The sequence below is a fragment of the Peromyscus leucopus genome, chromosome 2, assembly GCF_004664715.2.
Source record: "Peromyscus leucopus breed LL Stock chromosome 2, UCI_PerLeu_2.1, whole genome shotgun sequence".
NCBI classification, from domain to species: Eukaryota; Metazoa; Chordata; class Mammalia; order Rodentia; family Cricetidae; genus Peromyscus; species Peromyscus leucopus.
In genome coordinates this window covers 68,010,594-68,034,693 of record NC_051064.1, presented here as the reverse complement: position 1 = coordinate 68,034,693, position 24,100 = coordinate 68,010,594, and the positions used below count along the sequence as shown (strand labels likewise).

The 24,100-nt window shown below is 36.5% G+C and overlaps 1 protein-coding gene across 3 annotated transcripts in view; it reads left to right on the top strand.

Annotated features, from left to right (window-relative positions):
• The window catches only part of Fsd1l (fibronectin type III and SPRY domain containing 1 like), a 62,175-nt gene extending 38,971 nt beyond the window's left edge, over nt 1–23,204 (top strand). The window contains exons 9-14 of one of the 3 annotated variants that reach the window (XM_028857768.2): nt 449–578; nt 1,269–1,301; nt 8,506–8,606; nt 9,139–9,390; nt 12,682–12,770; nt 17,171–23,204. In XM_028857768.2, the coding sequence (XP_028713601.1) occupies nt 449–578; nt 1,269–1,301; nt 8,506–8,606; nt 9,139–9,390; nt 12,682–12,770; nt 17,171–17,293 (728 nt within the window). In that variant the 3' untranslated portion in view covers nt 17,294–23,204. The remainder of the gene's footprint in view (nt 1–448; nt 579–1,268; nt 1,302–8,505; nt 8,607–9,138; nt 9,391–12,681; nt 12,771–17,170) is intronic. The other 2 variants (XM_028857770.2, XM_028857769.2) reach the window with 2 other exon arrangements.
• The last annotated feature ends 896 nt before the right edge of the window (nt 23,205–24,100 follow it).

The following is a 24,100-nucleotide window of genomic DNA, read 5'->3' as shown; positions in this document are numbered from 1 at the left end:
TTGTTAATGTAGTAATGCTTCTGAGAGAATACTTGTGCTATTTTTACATTATCATTTTATATACTATATTGCTTTTTCTTCCTCTGTATTTGTACCAATTCTCTTTTTCCTTTAGTCAAAACAATCAGCTGAGAACCAACTGATAATTCTAATAACATGAAATTTTGATTACTGTGTGCTGATGGAGCATTCTGTAGAAGCAGAGATACCATCAGCAATGCAAGTGCACTGTACTTGGCTAGTGTATAGGATGTGCAGAGAAAATAGAAATGAAAATAGGTGGGAGTTATAAACTACAACCTAAGCATTCAGAGTTTATGTGTGAGGGTTAGGGATTGGAATTTCTTTCTCTTTGCACAGAATTGGCTCAGTTGAGTAAGAAATAATATGGCAGGTGTGTTCCAGACAGTGGAGACATCTTACACTTGTTAACCATTGTCTTGGGCAGCACTTAACTTCAGTTTAGATAACTCATCATCACATTTGAACTTGAAAGTTGAAGATTCCTGTGTAGAGTGGGATCCTACTGGAGGAAAAGGCCAAGAAAGTAAAGTTAAAGGAAAAGAGAATAAGGGCAGGTAAGTCAGTTCATGAAACCTGTTATGTGGATACGTGTTTATACATTGACTCCTCTTTGGTCCTAACTGATACTAAATTTCTTACTTTATGGACAGGTGTTTGTATGTTGATTCTTATTTGACAATACCTCATAATCTTAATGTTTATTCTACCTAGTAATATATTTATGATTATGTTAGGAACTCAGAGGTGAAGAATATTGTATCAACTGTCAAAACTTAAATTTGTAACATTTTCATACCTTTTTCTTAGTTTCTTTCGTAATTGTTCATACATTTTTATTTCAGCAGTCTGTTCTTTAATGTTATAGATACACCAATCTAAAGTAGTAAAAGAGAAGTTTCTTGACCTCTAGCCAGGCTTATAGGTCATCTGTCTTACCTGAAAGAGAGCTGCACTAAATGACAACTTTGAGCTTTTCTACCCTAAGCTTTGCTGCTTAAGAGCAACCCACTGAACTCAAGAGTCAGGCTTGAGGACCTTTTGTTTTTGTTATAACTTTCCTCGATGAATCAGAATGTGGAAACCATAAGTTTTTAGTGGTAAAGTTTTGCCCAGACTGATGGTAAATGTCTGTGAGTTAGAACAGTGAATCAAAAACCACTCAAGCAAGCATTCAGTTCTGTTGTAAGATGTTAAATTTAAGTAGTAAAGTGGTATCTTAACAGTTGCCTATTTTTATCTGACAGTGTCCATGTTACTTCACTGAAGAAACACACAAGGTGATGATCTGTGTCTGTCTAGTTCTAGGAGGACTTAGTATCTAGCTTGGCTGAATAATTTCTTTTAACCAATAAGCAGACGCCATTGCAGCAGCCTTCCTAAGTTAAAATGCTGCGTTGTGTAGACTGTCTCTATTGGTGCTTGTGTTTTGAATTTACAGCATTGTAGTGAACTGCATTCTTTGAGTTACACTGTATATGATAACAACATATGCTCTGCTTTAAAAGGACTATTTTCTCATTTGATTTTTACCCTGCTTTTACTTATACTTGGCATCTTTCTTATTTCACTGTATTCAATAACATTATTGCTTGCTTTTATATGTATTTGATATGAGACAGGCTTGGATTGTTCTATAATAATTATATGATTTCAATTAGAAATTATAAACATCGTGGATAAAATGATTAAGACAGTGCCAAAAATAGGGATCATTGCAGGTTGCTTAAGTAAGAAGATGTTTATGTGAAGATATCACATATCTTTACCAGATACCCACACATACTCTCTTCTCAAAGATGTCTCTTCTTTTGGGCTTATGTACTCCTATATTGGTGAAAGTGACTGCACTTGTGTTGTAAATACTGTTGGATTTGATAGACGGCATAACATTTTATTTGGTGGCTAGGAAAATTGTAGACTGTATTTAACATTTCAGACTATGTTATATCTTTCTCCTTTCTTTTAAGGGTATTATATATGTTGGCTATTTATGGAATGTTATATGAGTATCCCTTATCTGAAACACTTGACACTCAAAAGTATTCTAGATTTTGAAATATTTGCACATATAAATGAGATATCATAAGATTGGGACCTAACTCTAAACTCAAAATTTGTTTAATGTGCACCTTATATTCATAGTCTGAAAATACTTTGTACATGTTTTAGTGTACCAGTGTTTTAACTGACTTGCTACAGGTTAGGTATAGCATTTCCTACTCATGGCATTGTAGTAGTGCTCAGAGTTTTTAGTATTGAAATATTTCAGATGTTTAGATTAGAGCTGCTCAACATGTATATATTTATCTTTTTCATAAATACTTATTTGTTATAGAACATATGTTAGATATTATGGGATTTATAGGGTAAACACTATCCTTTCTTTTAAAAAACTTAGTATAAGTCATATAGACAAGATATATACACATGAAATAATGATACAGGTGGTCATTGTGTGTAGTGATAAACTAAAAGAAGTTGTTCAGAGCTGCCAGATGTTGAGGCGGTCAGTTAGAACTGTGTGCCAAGCAGTTATATCAGGCAAGTCTTTACCGCCTTGCTATTATAGTGTAAGAAAGGTCACAGAGTAAAGGGTGCTCACTCAGCCTGTGTTCTCTTTTCCTCAGTTGAATGGCACCCAGGGAGGGTCAGGTGAATTAACACAGGTTATAGGTGGAAAGTCTTGACACCGGCAGAAAGCCCCAAGCAAAACGTCTGTGTTGGTTATGGAATAAAATACTAAAGAAGTTGGGGATAAGTGACAAAACCTGGCTCCCCTGTGCACACACTTTAAAAAATGTCTGTGCATAGGCTTTTCTTCCATAAGAACAGCTCTCTAACTAAAGCTGAGTAGGCCAAGAATTCTGATTGGTCTCTGAGCACTGTTTTTTTTTAGCTAGGGGATATGAGTTCCTCTAGAAACTGCTGTGGAACTCGGTATTCTCCACATTTGGTATGAGCAGGGCTGCCCACTCTACTGTGTGACACCAAGGCTCCCTACCCAGGCCTCCTGCAAGCCTGCCTGGTAGTCTTTGTAGTTGTCTATGATTGTGTGTGAAATGTCACAATAGGGTTTTGATCAGGATCTAGAGTCTATACAATTAGCATAAGTAGTGTCTGGAAGACCCTCATTCAAGAAGTGGTATTTAGACTGATTCTTCCAGAAGTGGAAGAATACATGGTGTTTCATCTTGCAATGAAGAAGAAATGCAACAGACCAACGTAATCTAAGAATTAAAGAACGCTTTGGCTGGAACATTTAGTTGTACAGTACTCTAAGGGTGACAAGACTAAAAAGGCAGATTGGAACCAAAGCTTGAGCCTACAAGACGAAATTCTTTATAGACAATATGAAAAATGATTATTTTAAAGTAGGGGAACCCATTCTGTTTATCTTACAGTAGAGAACAAGCTGAGTTGGGTGACAAATCATTTGGAAAGCAGGTAAAACAATTCGCTCTAGGAGCTACTCCAGTACATAATCCAGTTATGTAGCCAAGGTCCCTTTAAGATGGATAGAGACTGTTTGGTACACAAGGTGATGGTTGCTGTCCTTGCAAGAATGTACTGCAGAGTTGGAGGGTGGGGGTACTAAGATGAAACATTTTCTTTATTTAACTTTGAAGCTAAACTGTCACCTCAGCAATTATCTCATTCTGTTTTTCATGCTTCCTTGTATTTCTTTACTACTGGTAAGTCACAGTATTTTAATTTTGTTTCTTTGGTTTTTTAGATGAGCCCTTAATATATTTTGAAGCCAGACTCAGTTAAATGTTCCCTCTTTTTTCTACTGTTACTGTCCTCTAAATGTTTGTGACTGTACTTGGAAAATAGTTTTCAAAATGAGTTTCTTCCCAGAAGACAGTTGGACCCATCAGTGGAGGAGTAAATGAACTTTGGGTAGTTTGTAAAGATGTCCCAGTTGATTCTGATTCTGTTTTACCTTCTCGATACTCAACACTTTGTCATTAAAAAAAAAAAATTCTAGCTGGGCAGTAGTGGCTCATGCCTTTAATCCCAGCACTCAGGACTCAGAGACAGGTGGTTCTCTGTGAGTTCAAGGGCAGCCTGGTCTACAGAGCTAGTTCTAGTATAGCTAGGGATGTTACAGAGAAACCCTGTCTCGAAAAACAAAACAAAACAAAAAATGTTAAAGACTGTATTCTTTCCATTTTTAAGACTGAAAGAGCAGAGTTGGCCCTTCACCAATAATACCATATTTTAGCAAGGATACTGAGTATCTCCTGTGTGCTGAGGATGGCAATAAGATGCAGTTCCTGTTCCATTACTTTCCTTCCCTGAGGTGCTTCCCTTACCATAGCAACCATGTATTGAAGGCACCACATACACGGTTGTATATGCATTGTCTTTTTACTACCGTCTTTTAGTCCATGCCTGTTGGTAAGGGAAACATTTACTTACTTCACCAGCTCCTTGACCTGCCCTCCTGTGCCACTCTGATAATTTGTGTTTTAAGAGTCCTTCAAGGGCTGGAGAGATGGCTCAGAGGTTAAGAGCACTGGCTGTTCTTCCAGAGGTCCTGAGTTCAATTCCCAGCACCTACATGGTGGCTCTTAACCATCTGTAATGAGATCTGGTGCCCTGGTCTCGCCTGCAGGGATACATGCAAAACAGAACGCTGTATACATAATAAATAAAACTAAAAAAAAAAAGAAGCTGGGCAGTGGTGATGCACGCCTTCAATCCCAGCACTCGGGAGGCAGAGGAGGCTGATCTCTGTGAGTTTGGGCCAGCCTGGGCTACAGAGTGAGTTCTAGGACAGGCTCCAAAGCTACACAGAGAAACCCTGTCTCAATTTAAAAAAAAAAAAAAAAAGTTCTTCAAATGGGCCTGGGTATACAGCAGAGTCCTTCTGTAACATGTACATGTAGCACCAGAACAGGAAGAAAACTAACATTGCCAAGTTGTTGTAGTTGTGCCTACATCATAGCATCCTGGCTTGCTGCTTTTAATCCTTGCTCCCCCTTAATTACACATTTACTGTAACTTCTTTCTTCTCTCCTTTCATTGATCATTGATTTCTTGGTTACCCACAGCAAGACCTTTTTTACTTTCTTTCTCCATCTCTCAGCCGAAAAGCGATCACAGTCATGATTGTGTGCCAGCCTCTCCACGTGATAAGTTTATTAAGGTACACAATATTTTGGGAAACACAATGCCACCACATTTCCTCTCTTTTTGTCTAAAATTAAAGAAAGCTTATAACTAATACAAGAAAAACTATCCAACTATCCAGCTAGATGCAGTGAAAGACTGCTGTTCTAAAGCAGAGCCCATGCCTTCTCTAGTTTCAAAATGTGTTCTCTACAAATACACTTGTTAGTGAAAACTATGTTTGTTGTATGTAAATTTTAATATATGAAATCCAGTTAACTTGTGAAGAGGAAGGCTAATGTGCACTAATATTTTGGTGGCTGAGTTAGTTCATCTTTGGTACCCAGTCATTTTTCCTACTGGAGAAGCTCATTTCAGATACCAGCTTCAAATGACTGTTTAGCAAATACTTGTGAATCACACAGAAGTCTCGTATTGCACAGATGTTTCAGAAGTTTAGAACTTTTTGTTATAATTTATGAGCCGTGTTAGGCCAATCTTACTTTTATTTTTAACCATGTTCTTTTTCAGGCTTTCCTAATGTTGCACCTAAAACAGTGCTCCCCATACTTCTGAAGCAACAGAATGGCTTCTTCAAATGAAATGTGCCCAGAAACTAATCTAAAAAGAGAAGGATAACTGGTTAGATAGGAAGGAGCCCTGCCTGCTTTCACTCCAGAGCCCCATAGTAGCCTCTGGGGCATTGTGGGTTTCCTTGAGTCCAGAACATGTCTTGAAAACCACCCACCTAAAGCAGCTTTATCCTCCCCACACAGGATAATGGGAATGGAGATGTCTGTCTGCCTATCTGTCTGTCCATCCACTTTTTTTCAATTTGAGAAAAACAAGTGTTGTCTTTCCCCTTTAGCTCAAGATACAATACTTGAAAACACAAAGAGTATTTATAATCAGGTTTTTAACCTTCCCCAGCATTTATATAAAAAGAATGAAAAAGGAGAGTGTGATGTGGAAATTTTTTTTTTCTTTTTTGAGTTGTCACTAATTTGACAGTGTTTACAGATTTTGTATTCTTACTACTTAATGACTCTTAACAGTGTTGCTTCATAAGTACAAGCTTAGTAAGTTTGGTCAGGCCAATTTTTTTTTTTTTTGTTTTTTGTTTTTTGTTTTTCAAGACAGGGTTTCTCTGTGTAGTTTTGGTGCCTGTCCTGGATCTTGCTCTGTAGACCATGCTGGCCTCGAACTCACAGATATCCTCCTGCCTCTGCCTCCTGAGTGCTGGGATTAAAGGCATGTGCCACCACTGCCCAGCCTGCCAATTTTTTTTTCTGTATACTAATCTGTATCCTAATTATGTTTGGTAATTAACTATCTACTAAATTTTTCAACCTTCTTGAAAAAATTAAAAAATACATTTGTTCAAAATAATGTTTTTCTTTATTTTCACTCTCTGCCCTCCAGCATTTTGTGACAGACTCCATATTTAGCTCATTCTGGCTTCAAACCTGCTCTTAGACTACTCTCAAACTTGCAGTCCTCCTGCCTCAACCCTTTGAGTGCTAAGATTACAGGCATATGCAACGACACTTGGGGATTTTATTTATTTCAGTTCTCTATTTTGGAGAATTCTTGTGGATTTTTTCTCCCACTCAATTCCTTTTTGCTCTTCCTGCCCCAACAAGTTTTACAGAAATTTTCATTTGCCAATCCTCATTCATCCCTGTTCATGCTGCCTGAACAAACAATGTATAATTTACAAAAAAATTACTTTTTAAGGAAAAGAATATTCTTTATTATTCTGACATGTTAAATAATCACTGTTAATAGTCTCTCACATATACTTTTGGTTTTTATTTACAGCAGTATTTACGCTTATGAATATTTTTTCAATTTTCATTTTTAATGTATTTTTAAAATTGTATAATAATAAAGGACTTTTGATCTCTTTTAGGAAGGGTTAAGCTAATCCATGCATATTTTATTGTTCTATGTAATCACGCTACTTAATAGCATTCACTACAAAGTAGATACTTGAAGCAGTCCAGTTAAATGTAATTATTGGAAACCATCTAATAAGTCTGTTCTTGATAGCATGATAACATTTAGACAATGAAAATTGAAGTTATTGGATCATATGAAATGACTTTTAATATCTTTATTTTTGTTTTGCATTTATAAGGGATTTGTATGCTGATTTTATTTGGTAATTTATTTTCTACTAAATTTATTTTTTTTCTTTGGAAGAAAAATTCTAGTGCAACTGTATTGGAAAACTTCTAAATAGTAATGAGAGTACAGTGTTTTCATTTTCTCTAAATAATCTAAGAATAATCTCTCAAAATCTCCCTTCCTTTAGTGTGTGAGTGCTCGCATACATGCGTGTTTGCTTGCTTGCCTGTAGGTAGGTAGGCAGTATTCCTCTGGTGCCGTCCACCCTGTAATTTGAGACTGGGTCTCTTATTTTCCTGGGACTCATCAAGGAAGTCAGCTGGCCATTGAGCCCCGGGGATCCACCTATCTCCACTTGTGCAGTTCTCGGGTTACAAGTGCAAATCACCATTCCTGACTGACTGAAATCCAGTCCTTATCCTGCACACTAAACACTTCACCATTTGAACTGTTTCTACAGCCTAACTTTAGGATGATATTAACCAAAAAAGCAAATGCTTTTCAAGTACAAATTGAGTATAATTAAAGCAGACTTTCCAAACCTCTTGGGGGACAAGCTACAAGGAACTGAGATTGCAAAAAGTATACCATGGAACTACCTTGATAGTTACAACAAATACGTTCTGGAAATTTAATCTGTTTGAAGTTTTTGAGAGGTGAAGAGTCTAATAATGTCCAGTTCATTTGTCATATTATTTGCTATGAAAGGAGACCATATTGGATCTTATTTACTGTAATAGAGGACATGCTTTGAAATTTGATATTTCCAATACATAGATTCAGGTGACTTTCCCTTTTTAAGAAGAGAAAATCAAGAATAAAGATAATGCTAATAAAATGATTACTTAGTTGTGGTTATATAAGGAACGCAGTTTTGGCCTTTGCTTTTATTTAAATTAAGTTATAAAATATTTATAAGCTATAACCCAAGATCTTTCTTAATTTTTTTCCCATGAGCAAATCTTGTCTCATTTGGCATTGTTTCTTATTTTAGCTGTGTGCTCTTTGTATAAGCCTTGCTCAGTCTGCATGACAGTAGTGTTTTCAGCCTGCTTTGTGTTGATGGCTTCTTACATTTGACTGCTTATAACTGATAACTCTTAATTCATATCAAATAAGATGTTGCAATATAATGAAAGTATTTTCAGAGACTTTTGCTATGATTTGTTTTCATAATTTATGAACCATTTTCAACATAAGTATTTTTCTTTTTTCCTGATTTTTTTTTTTTTTTAGAAGTGGTACGCCATCCCCAAAACGGACATCTGTAGGCTCCAGGCCACCAACAGTAAGAGGCAGCAGAGACCGTTTTACTGGGGAGTCATACACAGTGCTAGGTAGGTTAAAGCATACTTTTCTCAGATTTAAGATCATATAGCACACTGTAGCCTTCCTGATCACATCTAGAAAGCCTGCCTGTGTAGTGAACGAGTCTCTGTAGAAGCCTTTGAGAGTTACAAGTACTTACAGTCTTCAGATTGACCTACTGGGACTTTTAAATCTCTACTTCAGCTCATGGATATGTAATCCTTGAAGGGATCCTAACAAAGAAAGTCTTTGAAGTATTTTATATTCATAGAAACATAAGTAATACATGTAAATTTATAGCACATACTCTGCATTTAGCATCTGTTGTTGACATAATTTTTTCATGGAAAGAGTAGTTAAATTTAGTGGGTATTTAGCCTGTAATCGAGTACTTGGGAGGCTGAGGTGGAAGGATCATGAGCTTGTGTCTAGCCTGAGCTACATTGTGAGATTTGCTCTATGAAGAAAAAAATTATGTTGTTGTAGAACATGTAATAAGTAAAAGTCTGACTCTTAAGAATAACTAAGAGTCAAAACTTTTTTTCTGATCTTTTTTTATAGGAGACACTGCTATTGAAAGTGGACAACATTATTGGGAAGTAAAGGCCCAGAAGGATTGCAAATCCTATAGTGTGGGCGTAGCATACAAAACTTTGGGGAAATTTGACCAGTTAGGAAAGACAAACACTAGTTGGTGCATCCATGTCAACAGTTGGTTACAGAACACTTTTGCTGCAAAGCATAATAATAAGGTCAAAGCTTTGGATGTTCCCGTTCCTGAGAAAATAGGTGTGTTTTGTGACTTTGATGGGGGTAAGTAAGTGTTCTTATTTTTCTAAACCATCATTTCCCCATACTTGCTTGTATTTGAATATACTTTATGTATATAAAATAGTATGTGTAAAATGCTTTTACTCCTGTGACAGTGTATAGAAATACTGCTTTTTTTTTTTTTCTGTTCCTATTTGGTGGCAGTTGGGTTTTTTTTTTTTTTTTAGGAACAACATACAGAGAAAATGAGAAACTGGACTAAACAGCTACATTTAGAATAGATGAAAAAGAGACACATCATATCAGCCTGGTTAGGATATAGACCAAGAGGAGAGCCATCAAAGGGGACCTCCAGAAGAGAGAGCAAGTGTAAGACTGAACAGTTAAGAAGTCAGTTAGGGTAAGATGCTGCTGACAGATGGACTATGAATGGAGTGGAGTATGCATGTGACTTAAGTAGTTAGCAGACAGAATGACGGACTGTGAATGGAGTGGAGTATGCATGTGGCCTAAGTAGTTAGCAGACAGACTGACGCATTGTGAGTGGAATATGCACGTGGCTTAAGTAGTTAGCAGACTGATGGAATAAAGCTTAAAAGCTGATAGAATTTGGCAGAGTCAGTATAAGAAGGAAGAGATCTTAGCATTTAGTGAGCTAATAAAACCCTTTGGTGATAAGATAAACAGTTGATGTAGAATAAGTAGAATAATGTTACGGGATGGATGCAAAAGGAATTGAATTTTAAATCATTACAGCTAGACTTGAATACATTTTTACTAATTAGAATTGGAACCATTAAGATCAACAACTTTTGCTAATAAGAAATGTTTGTTTATTCAGGAATTTGACTAATTTCCACATCCTGCTAATTGTGAAATAGTTCTTATTGAGAAAAGCTTTCTAGGTTCTTGAATAAGCAGTAGTGCGTTGTTGGGTAAATGTGGTGGACAAAACTTGGTAGCCTCCTTTGTTCTGTTTCTGAAGCATTTGTTGCTTGATGTAAGGTCAGGCCCTTTGTGGAGAGTTGGGCTGTAAGCATTGCAGTTTTCCATGTATCTCATGGATTTGCTAAGCACACTTCTCAGGTGGGATGGTTTTGACAGACTCATCAGCCAGAGCAGCAGCAGAGTGCCAATAACCATGACTTTCTGAAAGAGGGGAAGGAGAAGGAGGGAGGAGGGAAGGAAGCAGGGAGAGGTAAAGGCGGGGAGAGGGAAGAGAGAGCACCATGCATGCACACACTTGAACCCTTAGGAAGTGTTTTTGAAACATCTTGGTTTGACACTCCACTTTTCCTTACACATCACAATTACGTTGAGAAATGGTTGTTTGCATAGAATAAGAGGACAACAGTTCAGATGACTTCACAGAGTAAGAGAGGACACAGTTCAGATGACTTCATAGAAAAAGAGAGGACACAGTTCAGATGACTTCATAGAAAAAGAGAGGACACAGTTCAGATGACTTCACAGAGTAAGAGAGGACACAGTTCAGATGACTTCACAGAGTAAGAGAGGACACAGTTCAGATGACTTCATAGAGTAAGAGAGGACACAGTTCAGATGACTTCACAGGGTAAGAGAGGACACAGTTCAGATGACTTCATAGAAAAAGAGAGGACACAGTTCAGATGACTTCACAGGGTAAGAGAGGACACAGTTCAGATGACTTCACAGAGTAAGAGAGGACACAGTTCAGGTGACTTCATAGAGTAAGAAACGGAAAGAGTTCAGATGACTTCACAGAGTAAGAGAGGACACAGTTCAGATGACTTCATAGAAAAAGAGAGGACACAGTTCAGATGACTTCATAAAAAAGAGAAACAAAAAAAAAAAAAAAAAAAAAAGAGGACACAGTTCAGATGACTTCACAGAGTAAGAGAGGACACAGTTCAGATGACTTCATAGAAAAAGAGAGGACACAGTTCAGATGACTTCACAGAGTAAGAGAGGACACAGTTCAGATGACTTCACAGGGTAAGAGAGGACACAGTTCAGATGACTTCAAGAAGAGAGACACAGTTCAGATGACTTCATAGAAAAAGAGAGGACACAGTTCAGATGACTTCACAGGGTAAGAGAGGACACAGTTCAGATGACTTCACAGAGTAAGAGAGAACACAGTTCAGATGACTTTGTTTCCATTTTAAGTCAGTTTACAAGGCATCCACTTATCAAGTCTTTTCACCTTTCCATTTTCCTCACATACAGACGACCGTCGAATGGTCTATGTGTAGTTGCTTGTCAACTTATTATGTAATTAGTTATAAAAAAAAAAAAAGGTCATTGTCATTTTGTGAAGGCTGACCACTGTATTCCTCATCTTCAAGGCACTTTCTTCTGCAAACTTCTTACCCCACCACTGTAATGCACATTCACTAGAGGTTCCTACTACCATTGTAGTGTATGTTCACTAGTAGTTTCTATGACCACTGTAGTGCACATTCACTAGCAGTTCCTAGGCCAGATCTTACCCCACATTTTACTGCATGTTTACTAGCGGTTGCACCACCATTGCAGTGCAGGTTCACTAGAGATTCCTACCACCACTGGAGTGCACATTCACTAGTTCCTACCACCACTGGTGTGTGCATTCACTAGTGGTTCCTACCACCACTGGAGTGCACATTCACTAGAGATTCCTACCACCACTGGAGTGCACATTCACTAGTGGTTTCTACCACCACTGGAGTGTGCATTCACTAGTGGTTCCTACCACCACTGGAGTGTAAGTTCACTAGTGGTTTCTACCACCACTGGAGTGTATGTTCACTAGCTGTTCCTACCACCATTGTAGTGCACATTCACTAGTGGTGTCTCTGCCAGATGCATTGCTGGTGTTGTGGGCTGTGTCTGCTGCTTTATAACCAGTTTTGAACTTATGTGAAAAAACTGAGTTTGCTTTTTGTCTAAAATTTCCATTTTTATTTTATACTAAATAAATATAAAAGAAACAGCAAATAATTCAGTATCAAGAAACAAAAAGCAAGAAATGTGTATTAAAGCAGTACATAACATAACCATAATTATTTAAGAATTGTATGGCATTCTTAAATATGCTAATAATGGCAAATTTCAACAGTGCAAAAAACCACACTTACTTCTGCACCAGCTTAGTAGATATGGAGACACTAGTAAGGTCTTGAAGATCAGGAGAATATTAGATTTAGAATTTTTTCCTTATGTTTTCAGATTTTTATAAGGATTGTTAAGTATGGTTCATACAGTTTGTAACAAAAATTAATATTAAAATATGGCTTTTGGCATGGTCACATGTTGAATCTAGATGTTATACTTTGGATAATAAATTAGGCTTTTTTTTTGTACTTTTAGGCCAGCTTTCTTTCTATGATGCACACTCAAAGCAGTTGCTGTACTCCTTCAAGACAAAATTTACTCAACCAGTACTGCCTGGTTTCATGGTTAGTATCTTATTTCTATTTTATTTGGCTCAAAATTTTGAGAATAATATGTGCTGTATTATTTGAGAAGTAAAGTACCTTACTCCCTTTGTATTTGTCTCCCTTTCCCCACCCCACCCTTTCCAAATTTCTGTATATTTTCAGTAGGTTTTATTAAAGTCAGTATTAACATAAAATCACAAGCATGAATATTTCCATGACTGTGCTCACCTTTGTGACTAGTACCCAGGCAAGGAGAGCAGCCTTGTGGTGTGCTGTGCCCGCCTCCAGTCCCCAAGAGGCTCTTCTGGAAGAGCTAGCCACTGTCATGGACTTTAATGTTCCAGATTCATTTAGCCTCCTTTTCAGCTTCATGGAATTGCATGGTATCTTTTTGGCTTAACCTTATGTCTAAGATTTGTCTGTGTTCCACATGGTTTTAGTTTGTTCACTTGTTCTTAGAACTACATCATCTTCCAGTATACGACTGCATCACAGACGGTCCATTCTAGTTTAGGTTGAGTTCTTTATTTGGGTGTTTTCATTTGGAGGATATGACATGTGCTTGATTTCAGGTCTACTCAGTTACTACAGGCTGATTTGTGAAGAACAATCCTATTCTTCACACAGAATGAAAACATACCTTTAATTTTTTAATGGAATGTTATAGCTGCTTTTAACACTGTGTCTGTCTGCTTTTCTCTGGTAAAATTAGGTTACTGTAGGGAGTTCTGGGATCCACTATAGGTACCATTGACTTGATTAAAACTTTTTTACTTTGGGGGCTACCTCTCCAATTGGTATGGTACATTTCAAGTGCCACTTGTTTGGTTGGTGTACATGTGTGCTCTTCCATCTTTACTGTGGGTGTTAACACTCCATCCGAGAAGAAAGTATTCAGGTATATGCAGATTTAGAATGTGGATTTACTTTTGAAATTCACAATCAATGTTTTTATTCCTGAAACCTTAAGATTTTAAGCCTAAAAATAATCCTAATAGCCAATGCTCTGTTTCCCACTAAAACATAAAGGTGATTAATGAAGAAAATTGTTGCTCATGGAAAGTTCTTTTCTTCTGTATTTTTGTTTTGTTTGTTTGTCTTTTGATACAGAGTTTCTCTGTGTAGCCTTGGCTGTCCTGAAACTTGCTCTGTAGACCAGACTGGCCTTGAACACAGAGATCCTCCTGCCTCAGTCCTCCCAGTGCTGGGATTAAAGGTGGCATGACCACCACCTGGCTCATTGAAAATTCTTAATATATCAGGAGAGTTGTTTCTTTTTCACTTTCTGAACTTTACCACAAACCTCTATTGTATTGTATATTTTCAGCTGTTTTCCCAGTGAATCAATCAAAGACAAGTTGTTTACCATATATAACTCAGAAGCCACTTTACCCACTTCTTAGAGCTATACTATTAGAAACTAATTCACTTTCAATTTGGATATATTTTCTATAGGTATTTATTAAGTTTATCCATTATTTTCCACTCCAAATAATTATAATTACACAATAATATAGATAGATAATCTGAGGAAATTGTTTTAAATTTATTAAACCTCTGATTTCCCTTCCTTGGAAGCCTAATTTTATTAACTTAGTTATGGATGTTGTTTGCACACAAGGTAAATTTTTAGAGTTAGGTTTATTAATGTATAATTTACATAGAGTATTATACACTTCTCAGTTTTGCCACATGCCAGCAGTCATGTGGCCACTACCATAAATCAGGGTTTAGATAGTTGTTACAGTAGGAAATTCTGGCATGCTCCTGTGTAGTAGGCCTTACTCATCACAACCCACCCAAACAGTAAGTAAACCATTTTCAATTCTTGTAGTTTTGGCTTTTTGAGACTGTCATATAGATGAAGTTGTATGATATACAGCCTCTTGATGCTACAACACAGCACAGGTGACCATTAGCCTTACTGCCCTGTATGTCAGTCTTCTTTTCAACTGCCGAGTAGTGATCCACGCCTGTATATGCTGTAGGTGCTGGGTGTTTTGCGGTGCCTAGAATGCAGCTCGGGCCTTGCACATGCTAAGTGAACACTACCACCAGCCTATGTCCCTACCTTGCATTATTTTGAGACAAGGGCTCTTGGTAGACTAGGCTGGCCTGAAACCCTCCCACCTGTCTCCCAAATGCTTGCCTTACAAATGTGAGCCATCATGCTTAGTTTATACAATTATTTGTTTATATACCAATTCAAGGACATTTGATTTTTCTCTAGTTTGCACAACAATAAAAGCCACTGTAAGCATTCATATAGGTATTTTTTTTGTGTGCACATATGGTTTCCTTTCCCTTGGGTAACAGGGTTGTTTAATCCCAGTGAAATTTTATGCTTTGTGCATACCTTTAATCCCAGCACCTGGGAGGCAGAGATAGGTGGATCACTGTAAGTTTGAGGCCATCCTGGAGTTCAGAGTGAGTTCCAGGAGAGCTGTCTAGAAAAAAAAAATATGCTTAATTTTGTAAGAAGCTATTAAAATGCACAGTGGCTATGACATACTTGCATCACTCCAACAATCATGTGAAAGTTTTTCATACCTTTGCCATTATTTGTACTTTCTTTTTATTAGTGACTTATTGATCTGAGACATTCTCTCTTGTTTCTTCTTCAAGTTTTGTGTTTTTAAGTTTTACATTTAAGTCTGTGATTGGTATCTTTTGAGTTGACTTTTATATATAGTCTGGCTAAGATTCTTTTTTATCTTCTTTGCATATGGGTATCCCCTTCCTCTAGTACTGCTTACTTTTTAAAACTGACTTTTCTCTAGTGTTTTACTTTTATAATTTTCTGCTAGATTTTTTTTTTTTCAAAATTAAAAAAAAAGTATTTTATGTGCATGAGGGTTTTACCTGCATGTATATTTTGTTGTATTGTGTTGTGTCGTTTGGTTTTCTCTCGCCATGACACAAGCCAGGGTTATCTGGGAAGAGGAAACCTCAGTTGAGAAAATGCCTCCATCAGATTGGGCTGTAGGCAAGTCTGTTGAGTATCTTTCTGATTGATGTGGGAGAGGCCAACTCACTGCTGGTGTTGCCACCCCATGGCAGGTGGTCATGGGTTGTATAAGAAAGCAAGCTGACCAAATTGTGAGAAATAAGTGAGTAAGCAGCAGTCCTCCGTGGCTTCTGCTTTAGCTTCCTGCCTTGAGTTCCTGCTCTGACTTCCTGTGATGATGGACTGTAGTACAGAATATAAGAAAAACTCCTTCCTTCCCAAGTTGCTTTTGTTCATAGTGTTTTATCACAGCAATAGGAACCCTAAGTAAACAGTGAATGTGTGTCTACTTCATTCATTCCTGGTGCCATAGAGGGCAGAAGAGGGAACCAGTACCCCTGGAACTGGAGTTACAGATGGTTGTAAGCCACCATGTTGGTGATGGGAACCTAACTGGAGGCAACCAGTGCTCTTGACTGCTGAGCCATCTGGCCAGCCCTCTTCTGCTGAATAGTTTAAGTCAGTATATTTTCTGAGTACTTTAAACAGTTAGCTTTGTCTATATCTGAGGAATATGTTTACATTTGGGAATTTGTTATTACCAAATCTGCTCATTTTAAAGATGTTAAATGTTAACTATGCAGTTAACAATTTCAATCTTTAGACTTTGGTGTAATACTCTAGTTAGTAGTGAGCACTTCAGGATGTCTTTGAAAGTAGAAATACTTAAATGATCTCTAAAATTTTTCTTGCTTTAAGCTCATGTTTGCTATATACGTGGTAGCTGATAATTTACATGGTCAATATTTTCATGTTTTAAGTGTCTTTTAACTTTATTGACTAGCAGAGCTGTTTTACAAGTAAAATCGCTTTCTTTCATAAGCTCATTTGTGATTTTTTTTTAACATTATATTAGTGTGTGTATGTGTGTGAGACAGAGACAGAGACAGAGATAGATTATGGGCCACATGGTGCATGTGGAAATCACCTGTCAGGAGTTGGTTCCCCTTCTTTGACTATGGGTTCCAGGGATGAAACTCAGGTCATCTGGCTTGCAGAGATAGTGCCTTTACCTGCTGAGCCATCTCAGTGGCCCATATGTCCTTTATCTAAAGCCATGTCTCAATATTAAGTGAGATAGGAAGTTTCTTTGGGGTACATGTCCCCTGGTTGTAAAGGTTAGGGAAATACCAGCAGTCAACATGTTTCCTGAGATTAATCCATTTTAGTCTCTTGAGTTTCTGCTGCCCTGGGTTCCCTTTCTTGGGCGCAGTTTCAGTGGCTTCTGCTACTGCAAAGACTTCCTTTGGCCACTGTGAGCCTTTCCGTTTCTCCCCAGCTCAGACATGAAACTTACCAGTTTGGGATTTGTTGATTGTCCATACATGTGGCATTTGCCTTTCCATGGCCACTTCAGGATTACTGGAGTTCAATTTGATTCGGGTCTAACTGAGGCTTTGTCTTGTCTTAGGTCTGGTGTGGTGGACTTTCTTTGAGTACTGGAATGCAGGTTCCAAGTGCTGTGAGAACACTTCAGAAAAGTGAAAATGGAATGACTGGTTCAACGAGCAGCCTGAACAATGTCACTCAGTAATGACACCTGAGACTGTGATTACCCCTCCTCCTTGACAGGGTGGCCTTTTCCACGCATTTCCTAACACAGACATTTCTGAGTGGTGGAAATCAGGTTTGCTATGCTCTGCTTGGAAGCCTGGAACCTGTTAGATTAAGCACCAAATAGGAAGCAGCCCCGGGACAGTACTTGGTGTCACAGAAGAAAGCAGTTACGTGCAAGAGGCTGACATTTGAGTAATAAATAGGAAGAGGGTGGTATTGAAATATTTACATAGAAACCCATTTTTCTGTTTTGTGAGCTACTCTGACTCGTCTAGTAGGTGTGATTATATATGGACCCAGGGCCTGGGCTGCAAAGCTTTTAAAGCTTGCCTTTCCTCTGCACCATGTTCTTGTTTCTCCTCACTAGTTGTCATTAATTCCTTTCACTGAAGCTTTAAAACACGAGGTCCCCTAAGGCTTCTAGAAATTTAAATCATTGCCTAGGGATGGCAGAGAAATTTTCTTATAATAGTGTATCTCACCCTTTTATAAATAAGCTGAGCTTTTGATAGAGAACTTACTTACTGGGTAGACTCATATTATTTTCTCCTATAAAATACTGTGATATTGTTCTTATAACCCAAAATATCAAGCAGATAGGAGGAATTTCAACAGTGCAAAGGGCATGGAATTCACATGTGCTTCTCTTGAGTCGCACCTTCTGCTCCTCCCTGGCTCCTGGATACTATTGGAAAAGCTGAGCTTTCTGATTTTGTTCTCTTCTTAAATCCTACCTTTTAAAGCTCTCTTTGATAGAAATTTCCAATTAAATTTGGCACTGATGATAATTATTGCTTATTTTTACCCTTCCTAATAAGAATTGAAGTTCGTTAATTAAGTACATTATTCATTTTTTTGTCTATGAAAGATGATAAAGAAATATTCCTAAAGTATTCTTTTCTGGAATAATTTATATGTTCTTTCTACAGAGATATGGAATGCTTTAACTAGCAGTTTTGAAACAAAAACTACATGTATCTGACTTAACTGACACATGCTTTTCAAACAATCATTTGAATGTTTTTGTGGGGTTTTTTTTTTTTTTTTTTTTTTTTTTTTTTTTTTGGTCTTTTTGTTCCACTCATTCACTGTTTAAAAGTTTCTGATTCTTCTAAAAATGAACATGGATGTCTTTCCCAAACGCACACATTTCCCAAAGGAATGTGTGAAACAGTGAGTAAAAGCTGTGGTTATTAACAGCAAAACCTTCTATTACAAATTAGTTAAAACTTTCAACTCAAGTTTTTTGAGCCAAAGTAGAAGTTGAAATTATAAAACTGCCTTCAGAACTTTAAAGAAATGAAAATTTAACTTTTAATTAATTTTTGTGGCTTTTAATCTTTTTTTGTTTTGAGTATCTTGGGCTTTGGCAAACTTCCCTGCTGAAGTGTCTGTTGTTGCTTTCTGTGTGTAGTTTGTATAATAGTAACAAGTCTTTGCTCTTAAAATTTACTGCTTACTGACATGATTGTAGTTGTTCTGTTGAAGAAACAAATTTGACCTAGGATATAATTTTTCCATATATCAGATATCTACAGTATTATTTGATAACACATAGGTAGTTTTTAATACTAAAGCAGTTTACAGAATGAAAGTATGTCAATATTCTTTGGTTCCCCAAAGTAGTATTTTACTTTTCATTTCTCATAGTTTGAAAGACATTTTTCAGAGTTCTACTACCTCTAGGAATGTTTATTTCATGACCTAAGGGAAAAGGAATTGCTCCATTTTGTAGACTCATACCTGAAAGCAGTAATTTACTGGAATTGCTTGTGTGTGGCTACTCAGTATGTTTTGTCAAAAATGACATGAAAAGGCCAGCTGTTCTTATATAGAACTTTTCTTATGTAGAACTTTTCATTATGATATCATATCATAGTTGTGTCTTCTTATTTATACAGTGCCTTTTCCCTCTACACATGCTCATTGTCAACTGAATTTAAGCCAGCCAGCTTTGTACTGTAGTGGTGAGGGCCTTCTGTTGAGGGCTAGAGGAATACATGTGATTCTTCCTTGTGCTCATTCCAACATTTGAGACCTTCTAAAATTTCCAAACAATCATTGGAAAATGTGTGACTTCTACTGGGAATGTTTTATTTTCTCAGAGGATTTGTAGTATAAAGTATAAAGTCAGTGAATGAGAATCCAAGTTGTTTTCATAAAGTGATATTTGGTACTAATTATTCCTCTATTTTAAAATAAGCATCAGAGGTTTTTCTTCTCTCTGATTCTTATTAAGTGTCTCTTATTTTTTAAAAAAGAACAAATCTGTAGTATTTTAGTTTTAAAAAACCTAAGTTTATTAACGTAAATGGACGTTTGTCACCCTTCTTTTTAAATTCAAAATAATTGACTGTAGTGCCTACTTAAATCATTTCAAAATAAAGTAACTGTTAACTTAATCCCAATATTTAACATTATCATTAGCATTAGAGTTACAAATACTGAGCTTCTTTGCTTAGCTTAGTCTGCTGTGGAAAGCTGGCAAGTCCTCTCCGTCATTCTTCATTTCTAATGTCTGCCTAGCTCAAACACCACTGCTTTCCATGAAGGAAATGCAGGAGAGGTGGACTGTAATGGATACATCACAGGTGTAAAAGCTGTTTCATAAAACATGTATGAAGTATTGTATTTCCCTTTTAGCAGTTGAACTCCAACCCAGTTTTACCTAGCTGGAAATAGACAGGAAGAAGCTGCCTTAAGCACTTTAGAAAAGGAATTTGCTACAATTCATTTGACTCAGCTGATTGTGTCACATCTTTTAAATTTGGTAAATATGTATTATACCAAGAATTTAATGACTAATGCACATAGAAATTTAATATATAGTGATTCTTTGAATGTTCCAGGCATAAGTTTTTTAAAAATGTATTAAGAGTTTGTCTGTCTGTGGGTTTAATTGATAGCACCTCTGTCACGTGACCGTAAACTGCTAGACAACCAGGTGTGACCTTCTGACGCTGTTCTGAAAATGTTCTGTTCTGAATATTCTAAAATGAGATACTGACTTGCATTCATTGTCTCATTTATGGAATGAAACCATCAATAATATTATGTATAATCTGAACTTCCATGATTGATCCTTGTTATAAATAAGAAAAGAAAATATTTATGATGAAATATTTTAAGTAGGTCAAGATATTCTATTCCCTGACTTACCTAGACTGATAAGTTTCTCTCTATATATCTTTTCCATGAAATTATAGCTATTTATGTATTTGAAGTTGTTTCTTTCAAAAACAGTTTTTAAAAAAATTGGGAAGGGATATATATGGAAAGTGATAACTCCAAAGAATATTAATCTTAAAAGAAGACAGTATAGACATCTTACCATGAAATATATTCCTCTAGGCTAAGGTGCCTCTTTAGCACAGTAGGTAGTGTGTCAGTCTCACATTACTCTAGGCTAAAAATGTAATTGTTTTAGTCATAACCTTTATAGCATCTTTGTTAGATGAGCGTATAATTCATATAATAGCACATCAGTTTTATTACTTTCTGTCCAGGTTTTCAAAACTCATAGAGTTTAAATCATCATAGCAGCTCATTCTGCTGTTTTTGCTTTTATAGTCTTGATCTAAAAATAATGTTTAGTTAGTACGTCATTAAATTCCTAAAAACATATATTCATGGGTTGGCAAGATGGATCACAGGAAAAGAGCTACTGCCAAGATGACTGTGTTTGTTCCCTGGGATGCAGATAGAAGGGGAAGAGCAACTCTTGCAAGTTGTCCTCTAACCTACACACACACATGCACGCACGCACGCACGCACGCACGCACGCACGCACGCACGCACGCATGCACGTGGACACACACACACCCAGGATGTAACTTCAAATAATTTAAAGTATGTTTGTTGCAGCTTTAAAAAACCTCATCAAATCAACTACACATAGTAATATTGTAGTTAATTCTGTTACAAATTTTATTGTAACAGAGTCTGGAAAAGTTTCTTTCCTGGTTTTGTTTTTACACTATATACAGTCTATAAGAGGTAAGCATGAATTTACTTAGTATTCAAGTCCCCATTAAGTTGTTATTTTCAACCAGATATATCTTTCATAACTCCAGCACTCAGAACTACAGTAGGTAATAAAACTTTTCTTACCGAGTATCATCACAGCAACATTACCTCATGTTTGGTATTGTTAGTTTTATCTGTATCTTAACAGTGTTCACATTTGTGATTCTAATGTCAGTATTGTGTTACCTGAGAGGTATGATTAACCTGAATACCATAGGAATTTTCCACCAGTTGGAATTTATGTGGGTTGTTTGCTGCTGCTGTTTGAATTGAAAGGTTGTACATGCCATATGAATGTTAATAATATTGGCTTAGTAATCATTGCCAGAAATTACCATAGAACTTTTATCGTGACTACCCAACCATATTAAAAGAGTACTTTTTCTGGGTTAATATGATATACTGACTTTGATACATCATCATTTTAGTTATATTTGTTTAAAGTTATATATTTTCTTAATAATAGTCACCTTAACTTGGTGCTTAGGAAGAAATATGTAGAGGATTTGCAGTATGTAGGACAGGGTCAGTGACTGTATTTTCTTGACTTGGAAATTTATACCAATTTTAAAAGAAGTCAAATTGGAAGAGATTAGTAAAACATTTTAATAATATTGGAACTTTTTGGAGAGTACAGGACTATGAGAAAAAATTCTTTTGAGCATTTCCAGTATCTCTAAGGTACCAAAGGACTGAGTCTCATTGATCTTTTAATGTAGACTCTAAAATCAAATTCATAACTGATTCTATTAAGATATAATAGCTAAAGTTGGGGAATAGCGTCATTAAAAGCTGCTAGGCTTTAAGATTTTTGGCATTCTTTTAAGTATTTAAAATTAATCATTATAGTTCTCCCATACAATAATCTATGACCTCTTTGTAAATCACTCACCACCTTTCGGTCTCTATTGCCTTACTTAAAATAGTGTATATTGTATAGCCTACCTCACAGGGCTGTTGTGAGGAGTGTAATGAAATGGAGTCCTCTGTAAAGGGTGCAGGTGTCATTAATAATGGCTGTATGTATTTGGATACTTGTAAATGCTGTTTACTTTGAAAAAGCATGTTCTTAAAGTTGGTATTACCAGTGATTTTTAAATGATTTTTTAAAAGATGACTTCCTATTAAAATGTCTTCTATTATTAATTTACATTGTGCATGACAGTCTTCATATATTGTCTCATCAACTACATAACTTCTAGAGTTGTAAAGTTCCTCCATAGCATTCATGTGTAGAGTGGAACCTAAATAAGCAAATTACTTCAGCTCCTTTTCCATCAGGAATTTGCACTTTCCATTTAGGATAGACTGGTAGCCCTTGCAGAGTGAATTTGGATGAAATAACCCTTCTCCTACAACAAGATGGTTTAACTATTTGTTGCATTTGGCAAATATTCATCAGCTTTATTGAAAAACATTTCAAAACCTTGTTCATTAACCTATATCAATTATTATCTGAACATATTTGTGTTGCTCTAAATTGGACATATTAAATGGTTTACAAGTTATCCTACTCTACAGGATTTTGGTATGTCTATTATCTGGACATGATTTTGCTATGCAGCTGTGATAACAAAAATTCCAGTTCCTCAGGTTTAACCTTTAAGTTGTGGATGAAGACCACTATAAAATACACATGATAGATCAGTGCTACAAGAGTGTTTGAAATGAGCACAGTGCCTCATTTTCCTTAGAAACAAAACAAAGCCTTTTAAATGCTGTTTTTAAACTTAAAATGGGTATAAAGTCCAGTAACTTGTTTGTTGAAATGATTGTATGTTATGTATAATATGTTCTACTTCAGGTTTTCTCAAAAGCCCCTGTATTATCCCTTCTAAAAATTAAACATTTTCTTTGCTTTCTTTTTTGTCAGTGTTTGATTTTTAGCAACTTGTATTTAAATATCTAGTTGTTTATTAAGTATGAGAATATTTTAAAAGCCATAGTGTCATTGCCAAGCTAAGGTTGGGCATTTATAAGTAATAATAAGCCTCCGTGTGTGGTTTATTTGAGAGCTGGGTGGCGGGCCCGCAAAAGAGTAAAACAAACAAACAAACAAACAAAACAAAAAACAAAACAAAACAAAACAAACAAAACAAAAAAAACCCACCAACTACACACCTTGCTTAAGGTCAACACCAAAGGGATTGATTTTATTACTGTGCTTCCTTGTAACTCTCCATCAGTGATAGAATCTATGGTATTAAGAGAAGTGTCTTCATATTCTAAATAGAACTATCCAGTAGTATATACAGTATGGTACAAGAATGTACATGCAGCCAAGGTGGTGGTGGTGTATACCTTTAATCCCAGTACTTGGGAGGCAGAGGCAGGTGGGTCTCTGTGAGTTCAAGGCCAGCCTTGTCTACAAAGTGAAGGAGCTGTTACACAGAGAAACCCTATCTTGAAAGAAAAATTACATGCACCAGACATTTGGGTTACAGATCCTGACTGTGTGTCCACTTCATATTATTACATCAGAAGGAATCCCTGGGGGAGATCCAGGAATTGTGTCTATTTGGTTTCCATAATCATCTACCTGACTCAAGATAAAAATGCAAAATTTATGGCATGGGTAGGGAAAGGAGCTCCTCTCTCTGGGATATATATGTATATATAAAGTCTGGGATACACACACACACACACACACACACACACACACACACACACACACACGCTTATATATGTAAAACTTCTAGTTAACCCAACTCTGCTTCACATTGATTCATCCTGAAACTCCATGATGGAAATAAGCTCC